This window comes from Pseudopipra pipra, chromosome 27, assembly GCF_036250125.1.
Source record: "Pseudopipra pipra isolate bDixPip1 chromosome 27, bDixPip1.hap1, whole genome shotgun sequence".
NCBI classification, from domain to species: domain Eukaryota; kingdom Metazoa; phylum Chordata; class Aves; order Passeriformes; family Pipridae; genus Pseudopipra; species Pseudopipra pipra.
This window is the reverse complement of record NC_087575.1, coordinates 4,574,446-4,595,996: the sequence shown is the minus strand read 5'-3', so window position 1 is coordinate 4,595,996 and position 21,551 is coordinate 4,574,446. Positions and strand designations below refer to the sequence as shown.

The following is a 21,551-nucleotide window of genomic DNA, read 5'->3' as shown; positions in this document are numbered from 1 at the left end:
GCATTGTCGGGACACCCAAAAAAAACCCCCAAACCCACCCCGTAAGCTCCGAGAACTCCCTGCAGCGCTGCCGAACGGAGCCTCTGCCCCCTCGGGGAGCCCCGGCAGAGCCCGGAGGGGGCCGGGCCGTGGCGGGGGGCGGCTCTTCTCGCCCGGTACCGGCGCGGGGGGAGCGCGGTCCCGCCCGCCGGAGCCTGCGCGGGGCCGCGGGCGGCGAGCGCGGCCGTGGCAGCGATGCCGCCTCCGGAGCCCATGCCCGGCTACGGGACCTTGCTCCGCCGGGGCTACGGGAGCCTGGCCGAGGCCGCCCGGGGCTGCGGGGACTGCGGCTGGGAGCTGGCGAGGCGGACCTGGGCCGAGAACGCTCACCTGGGCTGGGCGGAGGTGCTGCTGTGCGGGCTCTGCGCGCTGGGCTGGACCGCGCTGCGCTGCGCCTGCTCCCGCAGCATCTTTCGGGTCAGTCCCGGCCGCGCGGGGAGGGGGGGGACGCGGATATGGGGATGGGGGGGACCGGGGGAGGACCGTCCCTTTGGGGTCGGCCCCGGGGTACCGGCGGGGGATCGCCCGCCGCCGGCCGCGGGGTGGGATGCGCGTCCGCCGTGGATTGGGGTGGGAAATGCGCCCTACGCCGTCCTCCCCCCCTTCGGGGCTGCATCCCGGAGGAACGAGCATCCCTCGCACCGGGAGAGCCCCCCCTGCACCGGGAGAGCCCCCCCTGCACCGGGAGAGCCCCCCCTGCACCGGGAGAGCCCCCCCCTGCACCGGGAGAGCCCCCCCCTGCACCGGGAGAGCCCCCCCCTGCACCGGGAGAGCCCCCCCCCTGCACCGGGAGAGCCCCCCCGCCGCTCCCTTCCCCTCCACCTTCCCATCGCTGCATCCCGGCAAGGTTGAGGGTTATTCCTTCCAGGTTATTCCCGGCTCGTTCCCTGCCTTCCCCCGCGGCTGCATCCTGGGAGAACGAGCATCCCCCCGCCCCGGGAGACCCACCCCCCCCCCTCTTCCACATCCCCATCCCTGCATCCCGACAAGGCTGAGGGTTATTCCTTCCAGGTTATTCCCGGCTCGTTGCCTTCCTGCGGGAAGGAGAGGGGCGCGTTTCTGCCCGTCCCCCGCGGTTTGCATGGAAAAACGTCCTTCCCTGCCCGGCGGCGGAGGGAGGGAGGGATGGCCGGGGATGGCTGGCTCGGTGCTGCAGTGCCGGGCTGACCTTCCTGCGAGCGTGGGGATTCAGGGATGCTCCCGGCCGGCTCTCCCAGCCTCCGAAGGGGCTGGCCGGCCCTTGTCCCCTCTCCAGCGCAGCCCTCTGCGAGGGACGGGCCGAGCAGGACGTCCCTGAGCAGGAAGAGCAGCTCTGCTTCGTTTCTCGCTGCGAAAAAACGCGTGGAGGGAGAGCAGAGCTCCCCCCTCCCTCCAATGGCTCGTCCCAGCCCGTTCCTTCCACGCTGCTTTCCTAGAGGGATGCTCGGGACTCTGCTCCGGGGCTGCCCCGGCCCCGAGAGGGCTTTGAAGGCAGGAGCAGTGGAGATGGAGGATTTGGGGTCGGGGGACAGCCCTGGGGACACCCTTTTCCCACCTCCCCACGAGCACAGGGACACGAGGCCTTGAGGAGCTCCAGGACAGGCCTCGTTCCCTGGCTGAGCCGCTTCCTCTGGAGGCTCCTCAGGGATCAGAGGCAGTTCCCTGCATCCCTGTCCCAGGTTATCCCAGCCCTCCTGCCCTCAGAGGGGCTCTTCCTTTGCTCATCCTGGTGGGTCCTGACCTTGTGCAGGGTCCAGTCAGAGCCCTCTGGAGTCATTTGGAGCTGCTGGAGTGGTTTTAGGCAAGGAATGTTCTGGGGGGGGGTCGTGCCAGGCTGAATTTCCCCTCGTTCCCTGCACCCCTGGCTGGGCTGGGCAGCACCAGCACCTGGGAATACTGGATTGCCCGAGGTCTGAGGCAACTCTCGGTGACAATTCCCTTTGAGCTCCAGTTCCTCCTGGCCTGAGGCCCTTCCAGAGCCTGGCAAACAGCTCCTGGCGTGGTGGGGCCCACGGGGTGCCCTCGGAGGGGGGTGGCAGCTCCTGAGCTGTCGTTCCCTTGGGAAATGGGTCACACCTGTAACTGCAGAAGGGCCAGGGGGGGTTGCTGGGAGCAGGTTCCCGTGGCTCCATCTGCATGTGTGATCCTGATGAGATGCTGAGCGGGGTTCCAGCGGCATCACCTTTCTCCCAGGGCCAGGGCAGCAGGTAGGGAGAGACAGCTCTCTCTCTCTCTCTGCATATACATGTCTTAAAGGGATGGGAAGATTTCCTCACTTCCATGATTCTGGAGTTGCCATGGGAAAGGATGGAAGTCGTGGCTTTCCCCTAAAACCCATCAGGAGATCAGTTGGTGCCTCGTGGCCCCTGTGGGGGCAGTGCCAGAGCGGGGTCATTCAAAGTGGGGGGGACATCAGGGAGAGAAAAGACCTGTTTGACCCCGGGAGGGAACTTCCCCCCAGCTCAGGACTTCGCTTCCCTGTGCAGGCTTGGAGCCTCTTCCTCCTTTGGACTCTCTCTGTGTTCCCTGCAGGAACTGAAACCCTCAGGGTTGTAAAACTGACCCTGCTCAGTGGCCAGGGAACGTTCCCTTCCTGCCTGTCACTCACAGACCATAAACCTTGTGCTCCTCTGTGTCTGAGGAGGAAGTGACTCTCACCACAAGAGCACCTTGCTGAGCTCTGGCCACGCAGCTCCTGTGAGAAATGAGTGTTTTAAGGCCATTTCCCCCTGGCTTTGCTCCCTGGTCGTGTCAGACAAGGGGCACTGGGCTCCTTGCTCTCCCTCCCAGCAGCATTTATCCCCCAACATCTGTGGCACAGGAGGTCCCACAGCTGGGTTGGAGAAGCAGAAAAGGCCATGCAGGTGATTAGAGGGGTTTGGTTTGGATTTGAGGGTGGATTTTCACCTGCCCCCCCCCCCCAGCTGGGTCGGTGCTTTTCCCGTCCTTCTTAGGGAGAAGAATTTTTGGAAACCTTCAAAACCTCGGGACAAACACTGAGAGGGGTTGTTTTGGGGTGGGAAGATCCCAATCAGCTGAGGAAGTGTGGATTATGAGGCAGGGAAGGACCCTCAGAGTCAGCTCTGCTGGGCTGTGGGTGTCCCTGCAGAGACCTGAGGGACAGATCTGTCCCCTCCAGGTCTGGCCTGAGGCTCTCAGCTCCCTGTCCTGCTGAATTCCGAGTGCACAAACGGGATGATGTGTCTGTAGGAGCTCGCTGGGGCTGCAAACCACCTCCAGAAATTAAGCTGCTTCTAGGGAAGTGCTCCCACCCCTGGGAGCCTCCTTGGGTTCTGCCCCGTCCTCCTGCCCCCGTGGTGTCCGAGCTCCACCAGTCCCTGACGCCCTTGGTGTGTCCCCTGTGTGACACCAGCCAGCCCTGAGGAGTTTGATTAAAAAGCAGCAACCTGAGCCCCTCTCTCTGTGTTAGTTAAACACCCTGGAGGGCACCAAGGCCAAGCTCTGCTGAAACAGGACCAGGAAAGGCTGGATCACCCAGAGCTCAGCCTGTGCTGGTTCTCCTTCCCCGAGCAGGGCAGGGAACCCAGGCAGGTGAAACCCAGGGCACAGCTCTGGATTGGGGCACAAGGATGGGCTGGAACAGCCAAACCCAGGCAGAGGCTTTCAGCCCTCAGCCACCCTGAGTCACCTCTGCTGCTGGGATTGAAATGCCTGGAGTGAAATAAGTGAGGAAAATCCTCTCAGTGTAAAAGCTGGAGCTGGGGGTGGGTCAGGATTTGTTCTGCAGTGGGTGAATGTTCTCCACTTTTGGCCCAGGCACCTGCCAGCTCTTTTTTTCCCGGTGGTGTCCAAGTCTGTAGGACGTTGCAGTGTCCTCTGGAAGGGAACAGTGGCGTGTGCCTTGGAAAACGTGCTCGGGGAAGCCGGGTTGGGAGTGAGGGATGGAGTGCAGCCCCGGGAAGCTGCACAGGGAGGGTTCCCGGGATCCCTTCCAGCGACCGATGCCCCTTTTCCCCACCCAAGATTTATTTTTCCAAGGTGTGACTCGGGAGGGGGGGAACGTCCCGGGAGGAGGCTCCGCCGTTCCCTCCCCTCGCCCCGAAGCACAAACGCTGGAAGCTCCAAACGGGACAAAAGCCACAACAATGGGCCCTTTCTTCCCCCCCGGGGTGAGGCGGCTCGGCGGGGGCTGCTCTCCCCGCGCTGCTGTGTCAGCGCCGGGGCTCGGGGCGGGGGTTCCTCAGCCCCCTGGGCAGCTCGGAGGGTCTCCAGGGAGACCCTTCTGCTGCTTTTCTCTCTTTAGGGGCGAGGAACCGAGGGAGAAGTGATGTCTGCTCGGGGTTTTTTTTGGTATCATCATAGCGCCCTTTTTTCCACGTGTTTCTCTGGGAAGTGTTGTCTGGAGACCGACCCGGGAAGTGGTGCAGGGATGGGGTGGTGGGAGCTGGAGCTCTTCATCCCCTGCTCAGCTCAATCCCTTCTCGTGGTGGGGTGACAGTCACTGCCCCGGGGTGCAGGGGCTGTGGAGAGCCCTTTCTTTGGTTTTGGAGAACGGTGACTTTTTGCTGGGTTTTTTCCTGAAAAAGAGCAGGGATAGATGAGAAATCAGGAAGGAATTCTCGGCTGTGAGGGTGGGGAGGCCCTGGCCCAGGTTGCCCAGAGAAGCTGTGGCTGCCCCTGGATCCCTGGGAGTGTCCAAGGCCAGGTTGGAGCAACCTGGGACAGTGAAAATGTCCCTGCCCATGGCAGGGGGTGGCACTGGATGACCCTTAAAGTCCCTTCCAATCCCAACCAGCCCGGGGTCCTGCAGGCTCTGTGCCCCATCCCTGAGGTGGCAGGAGGTCCAGGAGCATGTCCAGGCTGGGGACAGAGGGGACAGAGCCTGGGAAGCCACACACGGTGCCGTGGGCAGCTCGTGGAAGGGGCAGGAGCTGAAGGTCGTGGCCGGGCTTTGAATCGGAGCTCTGCTTGCTCATCATCATCATCATCATCATCATCCTCCCCATCGAGCCAGAGCCGCCGCGGAGCTGCCAGTCCCCGGCGCCGGGGGTGCCCCGTGCCAGCCATTCCTTTGTGTCCCTCCGGGGAACTCGCTGTGCCCGGGGAGGGGGGGGTCAGACGTGGCAGGGCTGGGACTCGGCCAATTCCAGCTCCTCGATTCCCAGCCCATCCCCGCGGGAGGACCCGCGTCCTGCCGCTGGTGGATCCCAGGGATCGGCTGCGAAAAGGGAGAGAAAACGTGTTCGCTCCTCGCTCCGAGGGTGTTTTTTTTGGCGCTGGAGCGCAGCCGTGGGCAGCGGCAGAGCTTCCATCGGGTTTTATCTTCGCGGCTCCGAACCCCTCTCGCTGCACGTTCTCACCCCCTGCTCCCCTCCTTCCCCCCCCCTTCGTGTGCCGGGGAACAGGCGCAGCCCCCAATTAACTGTTAATTATCCCCAGAAGGTGCCGGGGGAGGTTTGCGCGGGCGGAGGAGGAGGAGGAGGAGGTTGCCCTTTAAGCGAAACCCCGTTCCAAGAGCCCCGGGCTCTCTCAGCCGGAGCCAGATCCGCCGTTCCCGACTTGCAGCCCCCGTCACCCTTAGCAACAGGCATCTCTGCGCCGTTGCCATGGGAACGGCAGCCGGGTGACGGGAGGACAGCCCCCACCTTGCTCATCTCCACCCCCGGGCTGCTCCGTGCGGCTCCTGGGCTTGTGCCTCCCCCCTGCTCCAGGGACGTTCCCGTGTCCCCTCCCCGTCCCCTGCGTGCTGCTGGTTCCCTTCCCTGTGCCTGCCCCTGCTTTCTGGGGGATCTGGAATCTTTGGAGTCCCTGGATCTTTGGAGTCCCTTCCAACCCGACCCATTCCAGGAGGAACAGGGATCTGGGGCTGTGCTCAGCATCCCTGAAGGACTGGTGGCTCTGCTGTCCCCACATCCCAGCTCCCTCCACGCTCCACTCTGTGGAGACACAAATAATTGATGCTTTCTGGGCTCAGGACTTTCTGTCTGTGCATTATTTATCCACCCTTCGAGCTTCCTCCTCTTTTCCCTCCCGTGGCTCCCTCTGGAAGAGCCCTTGGCAGTGGTTCCTGCCACGCTCTGAATGGGAGATGCCTCTGGCTGGAGGCTCCTGGGGCTGCTGCTCCCAGGTCTGGGGGATTCAGAGCTTGGAACTAAGCACTCCGAGGCCGGGACAAAGCTTGGAGTGGAGTCCTTTTGAAAATTGGACCCAGAGAGGGGCTAAAAGCCAGAGCAGCCACTGCCTGGGGACAGCTGGGGCCTTAATTTAGCCCGGGGGCATCGAGGGGCTGCAGAAAGTGCTGACCTGGGCCGGGGTACAGTTACTTTCGAGGCATTTTGTTTTCATCTCCAGCTTATCTGGCTCATCCTGAGGAGCTCCCAGCCGGGGCAGGGGGGGTCTCTGGGTGTTATCAGCGTTCCCTCCGGACCTGGAGCAGCCCTTCCCCGGGCTGGGGCTCCCCTGCTCCCCCCGGGGGCTGCACAGGGGGGCTGTCAGTGCCGTGAGGAGAAGCAGAGATGGGGCCTGGCCTTGCTCAGCTGCCACAGAGGGGGAAAACATCCCTGCCTGGAGCCCCTGTGAGCAGGGGGAAGGCGCAGCACCGGGGTGGAGGCGGCTGCTCCGCTTCACTCCCACAAATCCGAGGCTGCTCAGCTGCTTTTCCTACCATTTCCAAGTTGTCCCGAGCGGCCCAGAGGGCTGGGTGGTCCTTTTCCCCCTGGGAGTGTGGGGGGAACCCGGGGTGGGAGAGTTTTGTCCTGGTTCACATGAGCAGAGCCGCCCGTGCCCATCCCTGCCTTCAGTTTGGGGAGGCTTTGCCTCCAGCCTCTGCTTCCCAAAGGGGTGGGAAGGTGCTGCAAACCACGGAGGGGGGAAATACCAGCGGGGTTTCAGTGCTGGGCAGCTGGGAAAGCTGCTGGGAAAGCGGGTCCTGCTGTGCCAGCCTTCCCTGCCCCGTTCCCTGCCTGTCTCCCAGTGCTGGCTGGCACTGCCCCTGTGCCCAGGGCTCTGCAAAGCCTTTCCCTCCCCAGCTGAAAACTCTTTCCTGGAAGCTTTTTCAAGGTCCACCTGCACAGGATGGTGTTGTTGCAGCTTCCTCTCCTGGGTTTCCCTGTGCTGGCTGGGCTTTCTTTTTATTTTATTCGTTATTGTGTTATTTTAGTCATTATTTCTGTTCTGCAAAAGCAGCCTCTGCCCAGCCCGGCTCCTGGAGGGTGGAGCAGTGCCCGGGGTGTGGGATGCACACTGTGCCAGGCTCCAGGAAGGATCCCTAATCTGGGTTTTTTCCCCCTACTTCAGGCTCTCTCCAGCCCCTTTGCCCTCATTCCCGCTGTAAGGAAGGCCAGAAAAACGGGATTCCTGCCCCTGGAGCAGCACACGGAGCTCAGATCCCTTGGAGAGTCGGGGATCTCTGCCCTGAGCTCCCCAAGGCCTCTCCTCTTGCCCTTTCTGATGGTTTTTTCCCCCCTCTCCCTGCAGCCCTTCGGGGAATGGTGCAACCTGCAGCCAAAAGATGCTGCCAAGATGCCCGAGAGTGCCTGGAAGCTGCTTTTCTACACCTTGTCCTGGTCCTACGGCACTTACCTGCTCTTCTTCACCGACTACCCCTTCTTCCACGACCCCCCCTCCGTCTTTTACGGTACAGTGAGAGCCGGGGGTGGACTGGGAGGTCTGGGTTGGCCACAGGAATGGGAGCTGGGGGGAGAGAAGGAGAAGACAACCCCTAAATTTCCTTTTCTCTGATGCTGTGGGTGCAGAAAGGGCACGAGGGGCTCTGCCCTGACCATTTTCTTTCAGAGAGTCAGCGGGGGCTGGAGGGCAGTGAGCAGATTAATCAGGAGAGGATCGAGTCATCGGATGGTTTGGGGTGGAGTGACCTCAGAGATCATCTCATTCCATCCCCTGCCATGGACAGGGACACCAAATCCCTTGGCAGAGATCTGGCAGGGGTCTGGCAGGGGGTTTGATGCCAGAGGCAGAGTTTGGGAGCCAGGATAGCTGGATCCTCATCCAGTCTCTGCAGGAGAGAATCGAATCATGGAGTGGTTTGGGGTGGAAGGGACCTTGAAGATCATCTCATTCCACTCCCTGCCATGGACTGGGACACCAAATCCCTTGGCAGGGACACCAGATCAAGGCTTCTCTCTTAGGTCCAGCAGGGGATTTGATGCCAGAGGCAGAGTTTGGGAGCCAGGATAGCTGGATCCCCATCCAGGCTCTGCAGGAGAGAATCGAGTAATGGGGTGGTTTGGGGTGGAAGGGACCTTGGAGATCACCCTCTCCCATGGGCAGGGACACCAAATCCCTTGGCAGGGACACCAAATCAAGGCTCTTCTCTTAGGTCTGGCAGGGGGTTTGATGCCAGAGGCAGAGTTTGGGAGCCAGGATAGCTGGATCCCCATCCATCTCTACAGGAGAGAATCGAATCATGGAGTGGTTTGGGGTGGAAGGGACCTTGGAGATCACCCTCTCCCATGGGCAGGGACACCAAATCAAGGCTTCTCTTTTAGGTCTGGCAGGGGGTTTGATGCCAGAGGCAGAGTTTGGGAGCCAGGATAGCTGGATCCCCACCCGGGCTCTGCATCCCCGATGCCCTGGGAGGGAGCTGGAGCCCCCGAGCCCGGCGGCGTGCGGGGTCTCCCCGGTGTTTGCACCCCCCTCCCTGCTGCCAGGGGCTCTGGGATCACAGCCACGGGCTCACCTGGGCGTCCCTGTGCCCCCCCAGGCTGGAAGCAGGGCATGGAGGTGCCCAGGGACATCGCCGTGGCGTACCTGCTGCAGGGCAGCTTCTACGGCCACTCCATCTACGCCACGGCCTACATGGACACGTGGCGCAAGGACTCGGTGGTGATGCTGCTGCACCACGTGGTCACCCTCACCCTCATCGCCTCCTCCTACGCCTTCAGGTGAGGCCCCCCTGCTCCCCGGGGCAGATTGGGGGGGGATTTGCCCCTTCCTGCCTTTCCTCCGCCCGCCCTGAGCCATCCCAGGGGCTCCCGAGCCGCTGCTCCCACGTGGCTGTGCTGTGCTCAGGGAATCTGCTCCCAGTGTGAGGGACTCAGAGCTGGGTTGGTGTGGATTCTCCCCTTCCTCCCCCCCGCTGAGCCATCCCAAATCTCCCCAGCCACTGCATCCATGTCTGGCTCTCTGGGTTCCTCAGGGAATATGCTCCTGGCATGATGGACTCAGAGCTGGGTTGGTGTGGATTCTCCCCTTCCTCTACTCTGTTGAGCAATCCCAAAGCTCCCCAGCTTTGTCTGACTCTCTGGATTGCTCAGGGAATCCTGTTCCCAGCGTGCTGGACTCAGAGCAGAGCCAGTGTGGATTCTCCCCTTCCTCCACCCTGCTGAGCCATCCCAGAGCTCCTGAACTGCTGCTCCTACATGGCTGTGCCATGTCTGGCTCTCTGGATTGCTCAGGGAATCTGTGCTGGACTCAGAGCTGGGTTGGTGAGGATTATCCCATTCCTCCACCCTGCTGAGCCATCCCAGTGCTCCCCAGCCCCTGCATCCATGTCTGGCTCTCTGGGTTGCTCAGGGAATCCTGTTCCCAGCGTGCTGAACTCAGAGCAGAGCCAGTGTGGACTCTCCCCTTCCTCCACCCTCCTGAGCCATCCCAGGGCTCCCCATCCCCTGCACCCACACCTGACTCTCTTGGGATTGCTCCAGGAATCTGCCCCAGCGTTTTGGGCCGTGGGTGCCAACCCCCCCCATCCCACCCCTCCCTCCCTCCCTCCCTCTGCGGTTTTCCCGCAGGTACCACAACGTGGGGATCCTGGTGCTGTTCCTGCACGACATCAGTGACGTGCAGCTCGAGTTCACCAAGCTCAACGTGTACTTCAAGCACCGGGGGGGGGTCTATCACCGCCTCAACGACATCATCTCCAACGTGGGCTGCCTCACCTTCAGCGTCAGCTGGTGGGTTTGGACCCCCCTGATCCCGCTCCCGACCCTCCTGCCCGGCTTTTGTGACCCCCCCCCCCTTCCCCAACACCCCTCGGCGCCCTGGGATTCGTGGGATGGGAACTGAGCCCTTTCAAAGTCGGTTTGGGGAGAGGTTCCCGCAGAGCTCGACCCCATGCTGGGCTTGGAATCCTTCTGTAGTCACTTGGCTGGGCTTGGAATCCCTCTGTAGTGACTCTGGCGTCTGTCACCACTGAAGTGCCTGTGAAATTGTGCTCCCAGCGTGACAAATGACCCCGGGGGAGGAGGAGCTGTTCCCGTTTTTCCCGGGTTCAGCAGCAAGGAGCTGGGTTTTTTTTTTACCAGAAGGAAAAGGGAGGCAGAGCTGTCCCAGATTCCAGCCCTCGCTGCTCCCCTTGGGGCGAGGCAGGAGGGAAACAAAGGGATGGAGGATGGGGATGAGCGACTTGCAGCTCGTCACTCCTCGTCCTTTCGGCCCTGCCTCCCCCTCCCTGGGCTGCTCCAAAAAAGCAGAGGAGCAACAAGAAGCTCATTTTGGGGGATAAACTGGGGGTGCACAGGATGAGGAAAAGCTTCCAGCTGTTCTCCCCTCCTGTCCCCTGCTCAGCTGGGACAATCTGCAGCGTGGACCTGCCCCTGCCCTGAGCCCTCTGTGCCCGCAGGAACGATGTTCTCCCTTTCCCTGGGTCTGCCTGGAGCCAGACCCATCCCAAACCAGATGCCAGGAGCAGGGGCTGGGGTGCCAGGGGAGCTGCCCGGGGCTGCCAGGAGCAGGAGGCCGTGCTGGGGAAGCTGGGCTGGGTCTCTCCTCTCCTGGGGGGCCACTAACCCCCCCCTGCTCCTCTGCCCTGCCAGGTTCTGGTTCCGTCTCTACTGGTTCCCCCTCAAGGTCCTCTATGCCACCTGCTACTCCAGCCTCCAGTCGGTCCCAAACATCCCCTTCTACTTCTTCTTCAACGCTCTGCTCCTCATCCTCACCCTGATGAACATCTACTGGTTCCTGGTGAGTGGGGGGAGTTCCCTCCCCGGTGCCTGCTGCCTGTGCAGGGGCTGCAGGGCTGGAGAGGCTTTGGAGGGGAGGAGGGAAGCCCCTGATGGTTCCTGGGGGGGCTCCTGTGCTGGAATTCCGACCGTCTCATGCTCCAAGGATCTCTGGGGAGGGAGCAACAACAGCGGCTGGGATTTGATCAGGGTGTGAACGTCCTGGCACCCCCCCAAGTGCTGGGGAGGGGGTGGAAAGGGTGGATGTGGAGGGATCACATCAGGCAGAGCAGGGGAGCGCCTGATTCCATCCTCCTGCCTGATTCCATCATCCTGCCTGATCCCATCATCCCGTGGGATGAAATCACGGAGGGGAGTTGCAGGAATTCTGAGCCACGTCCAGGGGGGAGCTGCCCTGCCCACGTGGGGTCTGGGGGGTGGAACAGCTCCAAACCTTTGGGATCCATACCTGAGGGTGTCTCTCCCCCCTCCCAGTACATCGTCCTGTTCGTGGCCAAGGTGCTGATGGGGCAGATGCAGGAGGTGAACGACGTGCGCGAGTACGACGTGGAGGACGCCGGGAAAAGCGCCAGGGCCCGGAAGAGGGAGGCTGGAATCCAACTGCCCAAGGCTCTGAAGGAAGGGTACGTGGGCAGGGGGATGGCACACAGGGCCGTGGGGTGGTTTGGGTTGGAAGGAACATGGAGATCATCCAGTGCCACCCCGCAAATCCCACTGTCCCAGGGTGCTCCAGCCTGGCCTTGGACACTCCCAGGGATGACACACACACAGCAAGGGGGGACACACACAGTGAGGGGAAGGGACACTGGTGACCTCCCTGGAGCTGCTGTCACAGGGCTCACCCCCGGGCTGGAAGATGGGCATAAACCATCGCTGCAGGTGCCAGGAAGGACTTTAAATCCACACCTGGGCATCGTGGGGTGCCCACCCATCTCTGTCCCATGAATCCCCACCCAACCCTTCCACGTGGGACCGGCTCTGTGCTTGGGGCTGCTCCCTCTGAGCTGTGCTGGGGGATCCCCCAGGGCAGCTCTGGCTGAGTGGGGACAAACAGGACAATGCTGCTGGGGCAGGGGTGGCCTCAGCAGCGAGGGGGGACGGGGGGTGTGGGGACCAGCCCCACTGAGCTCTGCTCTGCTCCCCCACAGGCTGCACCTCAGGAACGGGCTCGTGAAGGACAAGAGGTTGTGAGGGCGGCGTGGCCGTGGCAGCTGCCAGGACCTGGGACCGACCAGGACCCTGCGCTGGGAGCCAGCGAAGGAAAGGCACGAGGAGAACTTCATCCCTGACCCCCCTCCCTCCCCTGCCCGGAGCCGGGGAACAGATGCCACTGACAGGATCGGGCCCCTCCCGGGGGCTGTGACCAGGCTTCCCCTGGTGCTGGGGGTCTCCCCTGGGGCCCCCCTTCAGTTGGGACACTGGTGGCTTTTGCTGGCCCAGGTAGGATTTGGAGCTGGCTTTGGGTCCCCTGGTGTTCCTCCCGTCGCTCCCGTCCTCAGTCCTGCTGTGATTCCCCCGACTCTGCTGTTGGACCCTCCCACCGGAGGGAAAAACCTCCTCTCCTGCCCCGGGAAGGGGAGCCCGAAGCCAGCCCTGCTCCAGCCACCGGGTGAGGTGATGAAGGGCACCCCGAGGTGATGAAGGGCACCTCGAGGTGATGAAGGGCACCCCGAGGTGATGAAGGGCACCTCGGAGCCTTCCTCCTCCTCGGGAGGGGTCACTGGCACGGAGCTGCCCACCCCCGTGTCTGGGGCACTTCCCACGGGCAGCTCTGCCTGGAAAACCAGCCCTGGAGTGTTACTCCAGCCTCCTGTCCCGCCAGGGGAGAGCCAGGAGAGACTTAATTTGCTTAAGAAGCCTGTGTAGGTCTTAAGAGTCGCTTCAAAAACCAGTCCCAGTCCCTGCTGGAGGTCAATGGACCCTCCCCCAGCACTGCCCACTCGCTCCAGGGAAGAACAAAGAGTTCCTGCTCCCTGTGTTGGTTTTCCAGGCAGCTCCAGCCTTGGAGGGTCCCCAGGCTGGGCTGGGGGTCCCTGTCCTGGGAAGCCCTGTGGGTTTTAGTCCCTCAGACCGAGCTGTCCCGTTGGTGCCCACCCCCAGCTCCCTGCTGGGGACAGGGTGGTGGATCCAGGGCGTTAATTCCATGTTTTAATTGCCGGGTTGGTTTTCCCGTGGTTGGTCTGTCATGGGGACTCGGCTCCGGGCTCGTGGTGTGAGCCAGGGGGGGAAAATTCCTGTATGGGGCTGGTGGGAACTGTCCCAGGCTGTGGCAGGACCCGTCACCTCCTCCGGGCAGTGTCCAAGGGGTGTCTCAGTGCCGGGATTTGCAGGAAATGAAGGGACCTGCTGTCCCAGGACGGGCCAGAGCAGAGCTGGGACAGGGCAGGATGGGGGGAATGAGAGTCCCTGGTCACCACAGGGGGGGATAAACTCGATTTTACAGCGTCGGCGGCCAGTTTTTTGGGGGGGTGTGAGGTGACAGCTCTGCTGTGAGGGCCAGGAAGGGACTGGGGGTGTGACAGGGAGGGACACAGGGACCCCTCTGCCCAACTGGGGCAGGGACCCCCCCCCGGGCTGTGTGTCCTGAGGGCAGGGCACTGTGAGGCAAGACTTTGATGGTTTGATGTGCTGGGAGTTGATGGCCTTGAGAGAGAAGCGTGGGGTGCTGTGATTGCGTCAAAAAGAGCTGATTTGAGGGGAGGGAGGAAGGAGAAACCCTGCTCTGGGTCTGCCCCTGTATCCAGGGGGGATGTCTGTGGCATGTGGGGCTTCCCAGCAGCTTTGTGTGGGAAGAGCAGCCACCAGGGATGGTTTTAGTGTTGGAAGAGCAACCCCTTCCCTGCCACCAGGGATGGTTTTAGTGTTGGAAGAGCAGCCCCTTCCCTGCCACCAGGGATGGTTTGGGGTGGGAAGAGCAGCCCCTTCCCTGCCACCAGGGATGGTTTTGGGGTGGGAAGAGCAGCCCCTTCCCTGCCACCAGGGATGGTTTTGGGGTGGGAAGAGCAGCCCCTTCCCTGCCACCAGGGATGGTTTTAGTGTTGGAAGAGCAGCCCCTTCCCTGCCACCAGGGATGGTTTTAGTGTTGGAAGAGCAGCCCCTTCCCTGCCACCAGGGATGGTTTTGGGGTGGGAAGAGCAGCCCCTTCCCTGCCACCAGGGATGGTTTTGGGGTGGGAAGAGCAGCCCCTTCCCTGCCACCAGGGATGGTTTGGGGTGGGAAGAGCAGCCCCTTCCCTGCCACCACGGACGCTGTTGTTGACCCTGGACGGTGTGGAGATGTGGGAGAGGCTGTGGGAGCAGCACCAAGGGGTTAACAGGTCCCCGGGGGGGAGCCTGGAGGGACTCACACCCTCTGCCCAATCCCGGGAATCCCTCTGTGCTAATTGAGCACTAAACAGATCAAAGGCTCCAATCAGGGAATCAACACCCCCCTGGCCTCATCTCCGGGTCCCCAGCCCGGGCTGCCCTTTGTCTGGAGAAGGAGAGCGGGGCAATGTGGCTTCTCCCCAGCCTGGCCTGGGCTCTCCTGAGCCCCGTCCTGGGGTCGGAGCTGAGCGTGCAGGAGAGTTTGCTGTTGAAATCCTTGGGGCTGAGCACCAAGCCCAGCCCGAAAACCCCCACCCCGGTGCCTCCCCTGCTCTGGAGGATCTTCCAGAAGAGAAAGACGCCTCCCCCGACGGACAAAGACCCCCTGGATGCCTGTAGGGTGGAGGAATTTAATGTCCCCGGGAACATCATCCGAGTCCTCGCTGACCAAGGTACAGACACGTTTTTGGAGCTTTTGGAGGCCCCTCATTCTCTGGGATGAGAGGCTTTGCCCCATTCCTTCCTTTCCCTGAGGTTGAGGGAGGACAGGGCAGTGCCCAGAGCTGGTTTCCAGGAGAAATCCCTGCATTGTGAACTCGGGTCCCTGGGGATGTTGCAGGTGGGTTATTCTCAGTTTAAGGGTGAGGGTGTGGGGCTGTCTTGGAACCCCCTAAAGCCACCCAGAGGTGCTGGTTGGATCCCAGGTGACTGGATTGGCCGGTTGGGCTCACGGTGGTGGAGGTGACTCCTCACCTGGGCAGGGGGATGTGGCTCCATGGTCGGGTCTGTGGGTGCAGGGTTGGGCAGGGATGGGATGCTCGGCCCTTTGGCTGTGTCCCCCCTTCTCCTCATTGATCCCACACCTCTGGCTGACCCCACAGCACCTCTGGCTGACCCCAGAGCACATCTGGCTGACCCCACAGCACCTCTGGCTGCTCAGCCCCTCAGAGCCCTTCTCAGCTCACTGGGAACTGTTCAGTCCCTTTGAGGTCTCGAGGCACCTGAGAACTCCTTTCTCTTGTGGTTCCAGTTTTCCCTGTGGAAACCAAAGGCTGGATAAACCAGGCAGCTCCTCGGATTTGCTGCTGTTTTGCCCTCCTTTCCCCTCCATCCCAAACTCCTCCCTGTCCTGGGGGAGGTGGTTGTAGCTGGGGAAAAATAACACCTTGAGATGTGAAGTAGCGCCCAGAGGAGATGCTGGAATGGCAGCAGCATCCCAGTGCCACAGGCTGGAGCCCAGTTTGTGCCTCCAGCCCTTCCTGAAGGCCATGCCAGGGGGCTGATCGCCCTCCCTGCAGCCTCATCAGCTCCATCCACCCCTGCCAGCCCCGTCTTCCTCTTGCTGTGCTCAAATTGGAGCCCTGGGAGGCCGACCCTGCCCAGCCCGAGGGTCCAACCGCCCCCACCTCTATTTCTCCCTCTCTGTCAGGCCCCTTCGTGCCCGAGGAGCAGCCCCAGGGGTGGCTGTGCCTGCGGAAGCGCCTGTTCTTCAACCTCTCCGTGCTGGAGGAGGGCGAGCGCTTGACCATGGCCCAGCTGGAGATCAAATTCCACCACAATTCCTACCACCCCTCCCGCCAGGGGCAGGTCTTTGAGCTGAGGCTCTTCCAGCCCCCCGAGGTGTCCCCCCCGGGGGTCCCCGAGCCCGGGCAGAGCCCGCTGGTGGAACAGTCCTTTGCTCAGCTGCACAAGTCCCTCCTCTTCAACCTGAGCGCGGCGGCGAAGGAGCGGCGGACGCGCGGCGGGAGCTTGGGATTGATCCTGGAGATCTCGGCGGGCACCAGCGGGGCTTTGGGAGCCCCGCGGGGCCTCTGCTCCGGCATCGACTCCTTCCTGGACACCTCCCTGCTGGTGGTGACCCTGAGCCAGCAGTGCCAGGCCCCCCGGAGGAGGAGGAGGAGGAGTGCCGGGCTGCCCCCGCTCACCCCCAGCAACCTGTGCAGGGCGCGGCGGCTCCACATCAGCTTCAGCGACGTGGGCTGGGAGAACTGGATCATCGCCCCCCAGGGCTACCTGGCCAACTACTGCCGGGGGGAGTGTCCCTTCCCCCTGACGGCCGAGCTCAACAGCACCAACCACGCCGTCCTGCAGACCATGGTGCACTCGCTGGACCCCCAGGGCACCCCCCAGCCCTGCTGCGTCCCCGTCAGGCTCTCCCCCATCTCCATCCTCTACTACGACAACAGCGACAACGTGGTGCTGCGGCACTACGAGGACATGGTGGTGGACGAGTGTGGCTGCAGGTAGAGGGGGAGCAGGGGGGGTGGCTGCCGGGTGGAACAAACCCCCCCCGAGTGGTTCCATCCCCTCCGTGCCGCTGTTCGGGGAGTCTCCCGTGGCTGCGTCGGGGGTCGGAGAGCTCTGGGGTGGCAGGAAGGGATCGTGGCTGGAGTGAGTTGTGGTTTAGGGCTGAAGTTGTGATTTAGGGCTGAAGTGGTGTTTTTTAGGGCTGGACTTGTGGTTTAGGGCTGGACTTGTGATTTAGGGCTGGACTTGTGATTTAGGGCTGGACTTGTGGTTTAGGACTACCTGGGTGCTGGGCTGGGATTATGATCGAGCCTGGTGCTGGTTTTCCATTCCCTGCTCCACAGGGGGTGGCAGCACCAGGCTGTGAGTCCCAGACCCCCCCTGAGCTGCTGGTGCTTTGGGTTCCTTGGCTCGGCACCTTTCTCGGGGCATAAACGGCTTTTGGGGGTGAAATGGGGCTGGGGGGGTCCCCGGGCGTGGCCGTGAGGGGAGGAGGTGACTGGTGCTGAGCTCTGGGTGACCAAATCCCACCCCCGGGGGGGAGGCAGAGCCCGGGGTGGGACACACGAGGTTTTCTCCCTGGCTGGGGGAGCTCAGCCCTGAGCTGGTTTTATGGTGACAGGGGGGCTTGGGGGGCCGGAGGGGGTGGGTGGCCAAATGCAACGGAGGTTTTGCCCCAAAAAAGCCCCCCGGGAGCTGCAGGATGGACGTTGTGGCCGAGGGGGGGGCTGTGAGGGAGGGTGGGCACGGGCAGGGGGTCGGTGGCATCTTCTCCCCTCCCAACCCGCTGTGTCAGTATTAATTTACCTCATTTGCAAATGGATGAGCCCGGGGTGGCCTCTGTCCCTGTGTGTCCCTCTGTCCCTGCGTGTCCCTCTGTCCCTGCGTGTCCCTCTGTCCCTGCGTGTCCCTCTGTCCCCGGGTGTCCCTCTGTCCCTGTGTGTCCCTCTGTCCCTGCGTGTCCCTCTGTCCCCGGGTGTTCCTCTGTCCCTGTGTGTCCCTCTGTCCCCGCGTGTCCCTCTGTCCCCGCGTGTCCCTCTGTCCCTGTGTCCCCCCCAGGTGGCAGCCGAGCACCAGGCACGGGCAGAGCTCTCAGGCCCTTGTGCATTTTAGGGTTATTTGGGGTTTATTTGTTGCTTTCTGGGTTGGCCCCAGGCCCCTGCAGTGGTATTTAACGCCCCTAACGAGCAGCCCCGGGCAGCAGGGCCCCAAATCTGCCCCATCTCCTCTTGTTGACCACTTTTCTTCCACTTCCCAGCTCGTGGGCTCCGAGTTTTCCAGCAGCTCGAGGTTTAAATCCTGGGCCTGGCTCCTGAGTATCTGTTCAAAGCCACCCCCAGCCCTTCAGGTGGGGCTTTCCTGACACCACTTTTGGGGTTTGTTTTTTTTTTATTTTAGAGTAAGGGGTGGGAACAGAACAGGAATCCGAGTTAGACTTGAATTTTTTCGCTCTTTCTTTTTTTTTTTTTGGAACTGTGAACCTGCCCCTGTGCCCTCTGTTTATTTTCTCTGCTGTTTTTGCGTCTCCTTCGAGGTCTGATGAAGTTTTACCACCTCCTTTCCCCTCCCCCGTGGCAAGCACTGAGGGTTTAACCACTGTGGGGGTCCCCTGTGATGGTGTTTTTTTGCTTAACAACACCCCCTAAACTGTGTAGCTGAAGACCAAGACCAGAGCAGCTCGGGTACTTTTAGGTGTAGCTTTTACTAATCTTTTCCCACCCAAGGTGTTTTCCTGAGGGTTCCAGGGCAAGCCCAGCCCAGCCCTGCTCCTGCTGAAACCCACCTCAACCACTGAAGATGTTCTAAGGGCTTAGAGTGGGGCTTAACTCCGGGGAGTTAAATCCTAGATTTGAGATCAAGAGTAAAAAAAAAAACAAAAAAACCCAAACCTTGAAGTATTAATTGTTTTGTTCCTGTGCTGGGGCCAGGAGGGGACTCCTGACCTGCTCCTCCAACACCACGAAGGGCAAATGTCCCCCTCCAGCAGCCAGGGAGCCACTGGAGCCCCCCTGGAGTAGCTACAAGGAGTTTACGCCCAGGGTGGTGCTCAGACCTGGCCTAAACCCCCCCAGGGTGGTCCCAGGAGCAGCTCTGCTGAGCCCCCAGCCCTGTGCCACAGGGAGAAGCCATGTCCATGTTTACTGCAGTGCTGGACTGGGCCCCTCCAGGTCCAGCCTTTCCCAAATCCTGGGGGCTCCCACCCTGCACCCCCCACCCCCAGGGCTCCGAGCAGGGCAGAGGGTTGGGGCATTTCCCAGTTTTCCCAGTTGAGTTGCTCCCCCCCCTCCCCCATGCTATGCACCCCCCCCCCCCCCCTTTTGTACTAGTCTGTGTTTAAAAAAAGTAATAAACTTGAAGTTTATACAATCAGACTAAGCTTTAATGAACGTTGCATGGTTTCCTCATTGAAACTTAAGGGGCCACCTTTGAATGCAAGAGCTGTTTATTTTCATATTTTATTGATGACAAACAGGTTTTAAAACAAACTGAGACCAAAAAAAAAAAAAAAAAAAAGGAAGAAGAAAAAAATCAAAAGAGAGTTTGTTTTTTTTTTTTTTTAAACACCGTGCTAGCACTGATGTCTGGATTTGTAAAACTCAAGAGTTAACTGCGCTACAAAGGAAAAAACCAGCACAAAGCAGAGGCCAAGCATTCCCAGCAGTGAAATAAAGGGGTGAGGGGAGAGGAGGGGGCTACATTACTCATGGGTGGCGTTGCACAGAGGGGTCCAGCTCAAACCTATCAGAAAAGTCTACGCCAACTACGCAGCCTACGGAAGGAAAAAAAAAAATTAAAAAGCCCTTCGGCAAATGTTAATAAATAAAACAGTCCATCCCACGAGGAAGGAAGGTGGCCTGTGTCTCCATTCTTTCACTGTTTTGTTTTTTTAGAAGTCTAAACTCTGGAGGCTTTTGATGAGAAAAGAATGGGGTTGTGGGTTTGGTTTTTTTGCAGTTCTCGGGCTCCGGTCGGGACCGAAGGCAAGGGGTGAATCTGTGTCCTGGGGTACTGGGGGGGCTGCACTGGGTGGGGGGAGACACCCTGGGGAAACTACAGCAAGAACAGGTTGTGGAAGCAGGGGCAACAACCCACGGAAAGGACAGGAATGGAAGGGCTGCCCCCCCCCCCAGGTACAAAAAGTGGGGGTTTCACGGCGTCGAAGTACATTCATATGAGAGGTATTTTTGAGTTCTCCCCCCCCAAAAAAAAGACTAGAAACACTTGGAGCCCTTTTGAGTATAAAGCTAACTTATCTCCAACTTGAAAAACACCCAGGTTAGCGGATCACTCTCTACTGTTCTTGGCCAATTGGGAGGTAGAGGTCAGTCTGATTCGGGGATCTGGTAAAAAGGGGGCTCTGCAGGAATTGTCGCTTCTCCGCTGCTTCTAGAAAGGTTTAGACAGAAATGAAACGCTCCCAGTGTTCCCATACGACTCGTTAAGACATGGGTACAACTTAGAAATTGGATGGCTTCTCTTTAATGTGCTGTTCTCAGCCCTGACTCATCAGCCAGCATGGATGGCACGGCCGTGGCCACTACCTGAAAAAAAGCTGCTCCGGGTTTGCTCTGCCAACAACACCTGGCTCTGGCACCTCCCTGCTCTCCTCACCGAAGAAGCCACGCCAAAGCCTGACCCATTATCTCTAATTAAACCCAGCTCCTCAGAGGCCACCTTCCACCAACTGCCTGCTTTGTCCAGGAGTCCCACCTGGAGCCGTGGAGTCTTTCCTTCCGCACCAAAATAATCCCCGGGTTCCGCTCCTTCTCCCCACATCTGCGGCGGCCAAAGCAGGGGCTGTTTTGGTTTTGCATCTTCCCTCCAGGGGCCGAAGGGCACAGGAACCCAATCCCCTTATCAAGCACGAAGTTCATCTGACAGAAAGGCTTGTTTTTTCACAGAGTAGAGTCCAGACAGTAGCCAATTAAAGCAGACAGAAAACACTTTGAAACCCTCCTCCTGCCCGAGCGCGCAGGCTCCTCTCACTCTAACTGCTATCCAATGTAGGAAGAAGAGGCTGATTGCTGCAACTTTAAATCACACTGAAAAAGTTCTCAAGGTTTGGTGCTCTAATTTAAGTTTTGTTTGAAACAATATATTTTTTTTGTTTTGTTTTGTTTTTGTTTTTTTTTTCTTTTTTTTTTTTATATATAAGCTTCTCAGAACAAGGATCTCCCAGGTCCACCACTAAGAATTCAGAGACAAACTTCTTTTCTTAAAAAAAAAAAAAAAGAAAAACAAAACAAAAAAACCAAAACAACAAACAAAAAAAAAACAACTCAGTGCTCCTTTTTTTGAAAGGATCTCTTTTTAAAACCACCTCGTCACGAAAGACCCGTTCAGAATGTGGGCGACACGATGACAACTAAGATTTCAGAGCCAGTGTTGGACAACAAAACCTGCATCTCAGAGTTGAGCATCAGCTGGATCCCGCTGGATTTCTGCTTGGCTTTGCTGTCACCGAGTCAGGGACTCTCCCTCCCTCCCTCTCTCTCTCTCTCTCTTTTTCTCTCAGATACTCTGCTTCTAAAATGTAAACAGTTACTGCTAAAATATAGTACCCCTTAGAAACGAGACCAACTCTGAGATGAGGGTTTTCCTCTCCCCCGTCTGCTCTGAAAAGTAGTAGCAATGCCCTGCTCGCACAGAGAAGGATGGAATGAAGTGAAACCTGCTTTTTTTTTGTTTTTTTTTTAAGGCCCTTCTCTCGAGCGTGGGGGTGACTGGGGGAGCAGGGACTCGGCTGACCACTCATTTTGGGGTGAGTTCCTTCCCAGCGAGGCGCCAGCAGGTCCGTCAGGGCTCTCTCTCCTCCGCGGTCTCCTTGTCTCAGTGAGCTATAGCAGTGGGCTCTCTCGCGCGCTCCTTTCTTTCTCTCTCTCTCTCTTTCTCTCTCTCTCTCTCTCTCCGTTGGTTGGTTTCTTTCTCCTGTTGCTCTCACACAGTGGTGCTTCAGTTTTAGCAGTGGAAAACAGGTATCCATTTTATTTTATTTTTTTTATTACCCAGAATAAAATGCTGATGAACTAAGCTCCACGCAAGCTTAGCTCTTCTTCCTCAACCTGGGAGCGAGGAGACAAAAAAGGGGGCTGTGTTA

General features: G+C 59.9%; 3 protein-coding genes across 4 annotated transcripts in view; 2 read left to right on the top strand and 1 right to left on the bottom strand.

Moving 5' to 3' along the window:
• The first annotated feature begins 187 nt into the window (after positions 1–187).
• CERS1 (ceramide synthase 1) lies at positions 188–13,567 on the top strand. Its single transcript, XM_064637574.1, has 7 exons — positions 188–456; positions 7,456–7,615; positions 8,702–8,882; positions 9,732–9,893; positions 10,755–10,902; positions 11,376–11,524; positions 12,050–13,567. Exons 1-7 carry the CDS (start codon positions 235–237, stop codon positions 12,090–12,092), a joined length of 1,065 nt encoding a protein of 354 aa, XP_064493644.1. The 5' UTR covers positions 188–234; the 3' UTR covers positions 12,093–13,567.
• A 455-nt stretch (positions 13,568–14,022) lies between these two features.
• Positions 14,023–20,732, top strand: GDF1 (growth differentiation factor 1). Its single transcript, XM_064637597.1, has 2 exons — positions 14,023–14,658; positions 15,636–20,732. The coding sequence occupies exons 1-2, from the start codon at positions 14,394–14,396 to the stop codon at positions 16,451–16,453; spliced, it is 1,083 nt and encodes a 360-aa protein (XP_064493667.1). The 5' UTR covers positions 14,023–14,393; the 3' UTR covers positions 16,454–20,732.
• Positions 19,331–21,551, bottom strand: part of UPF1 (UPF1 RNA helicase and ATPase) — a 21,634-nt gene continuing 19,413 nt past the window's right edge. For both annotated transcript variants that reach the window (XM_064637542.1, XM_064637543.1), the window contains exon 24: positions 19,331–21,516. The gene's annotated coding sequence lies outside the window, so the exon portion shown is untranslated. The remainder of the gene's footprint in view (positions 21,517–21,551) is intronic.

Coding starts and splice junctions, on each gene's coding strand:
- GDF1 (XM_064637597.1), top strand. CDS start 14,394: ATGTGGCTTCTCCCCAGCCTGGCCTGGGCTCTCCTGAGCCCCGTCCTG. Junction 14,659..15,635: donor CCGAGTCCTCGCTGACCAAG/GTACAGACACGT, acceptor CCTCTCTGTCAG/GCCCCTTCGTGCCCGAGGAG.
- CERS1 (XM_064637574.1), top strand. CDS start 235: ATGCCGCCTCCGGAGCCCATGCCCGGCTACGGGACCTTGCTCCGCCGG. Junction 8,883..9,731: donor GCCTCCTCCTACGCCTTCAG/GTGAGGCCCCCC, acceptor GTTTTCCCGCAG/GTACCACAACGTGGGGATCC. Junction 10,903..11,375: donor TGAACATCTACTGGTTCCTG/GTGAGTGGGGGG, acceptor CCCCCCTCCCAG/TACATCGTCCTGTTCGTGGC.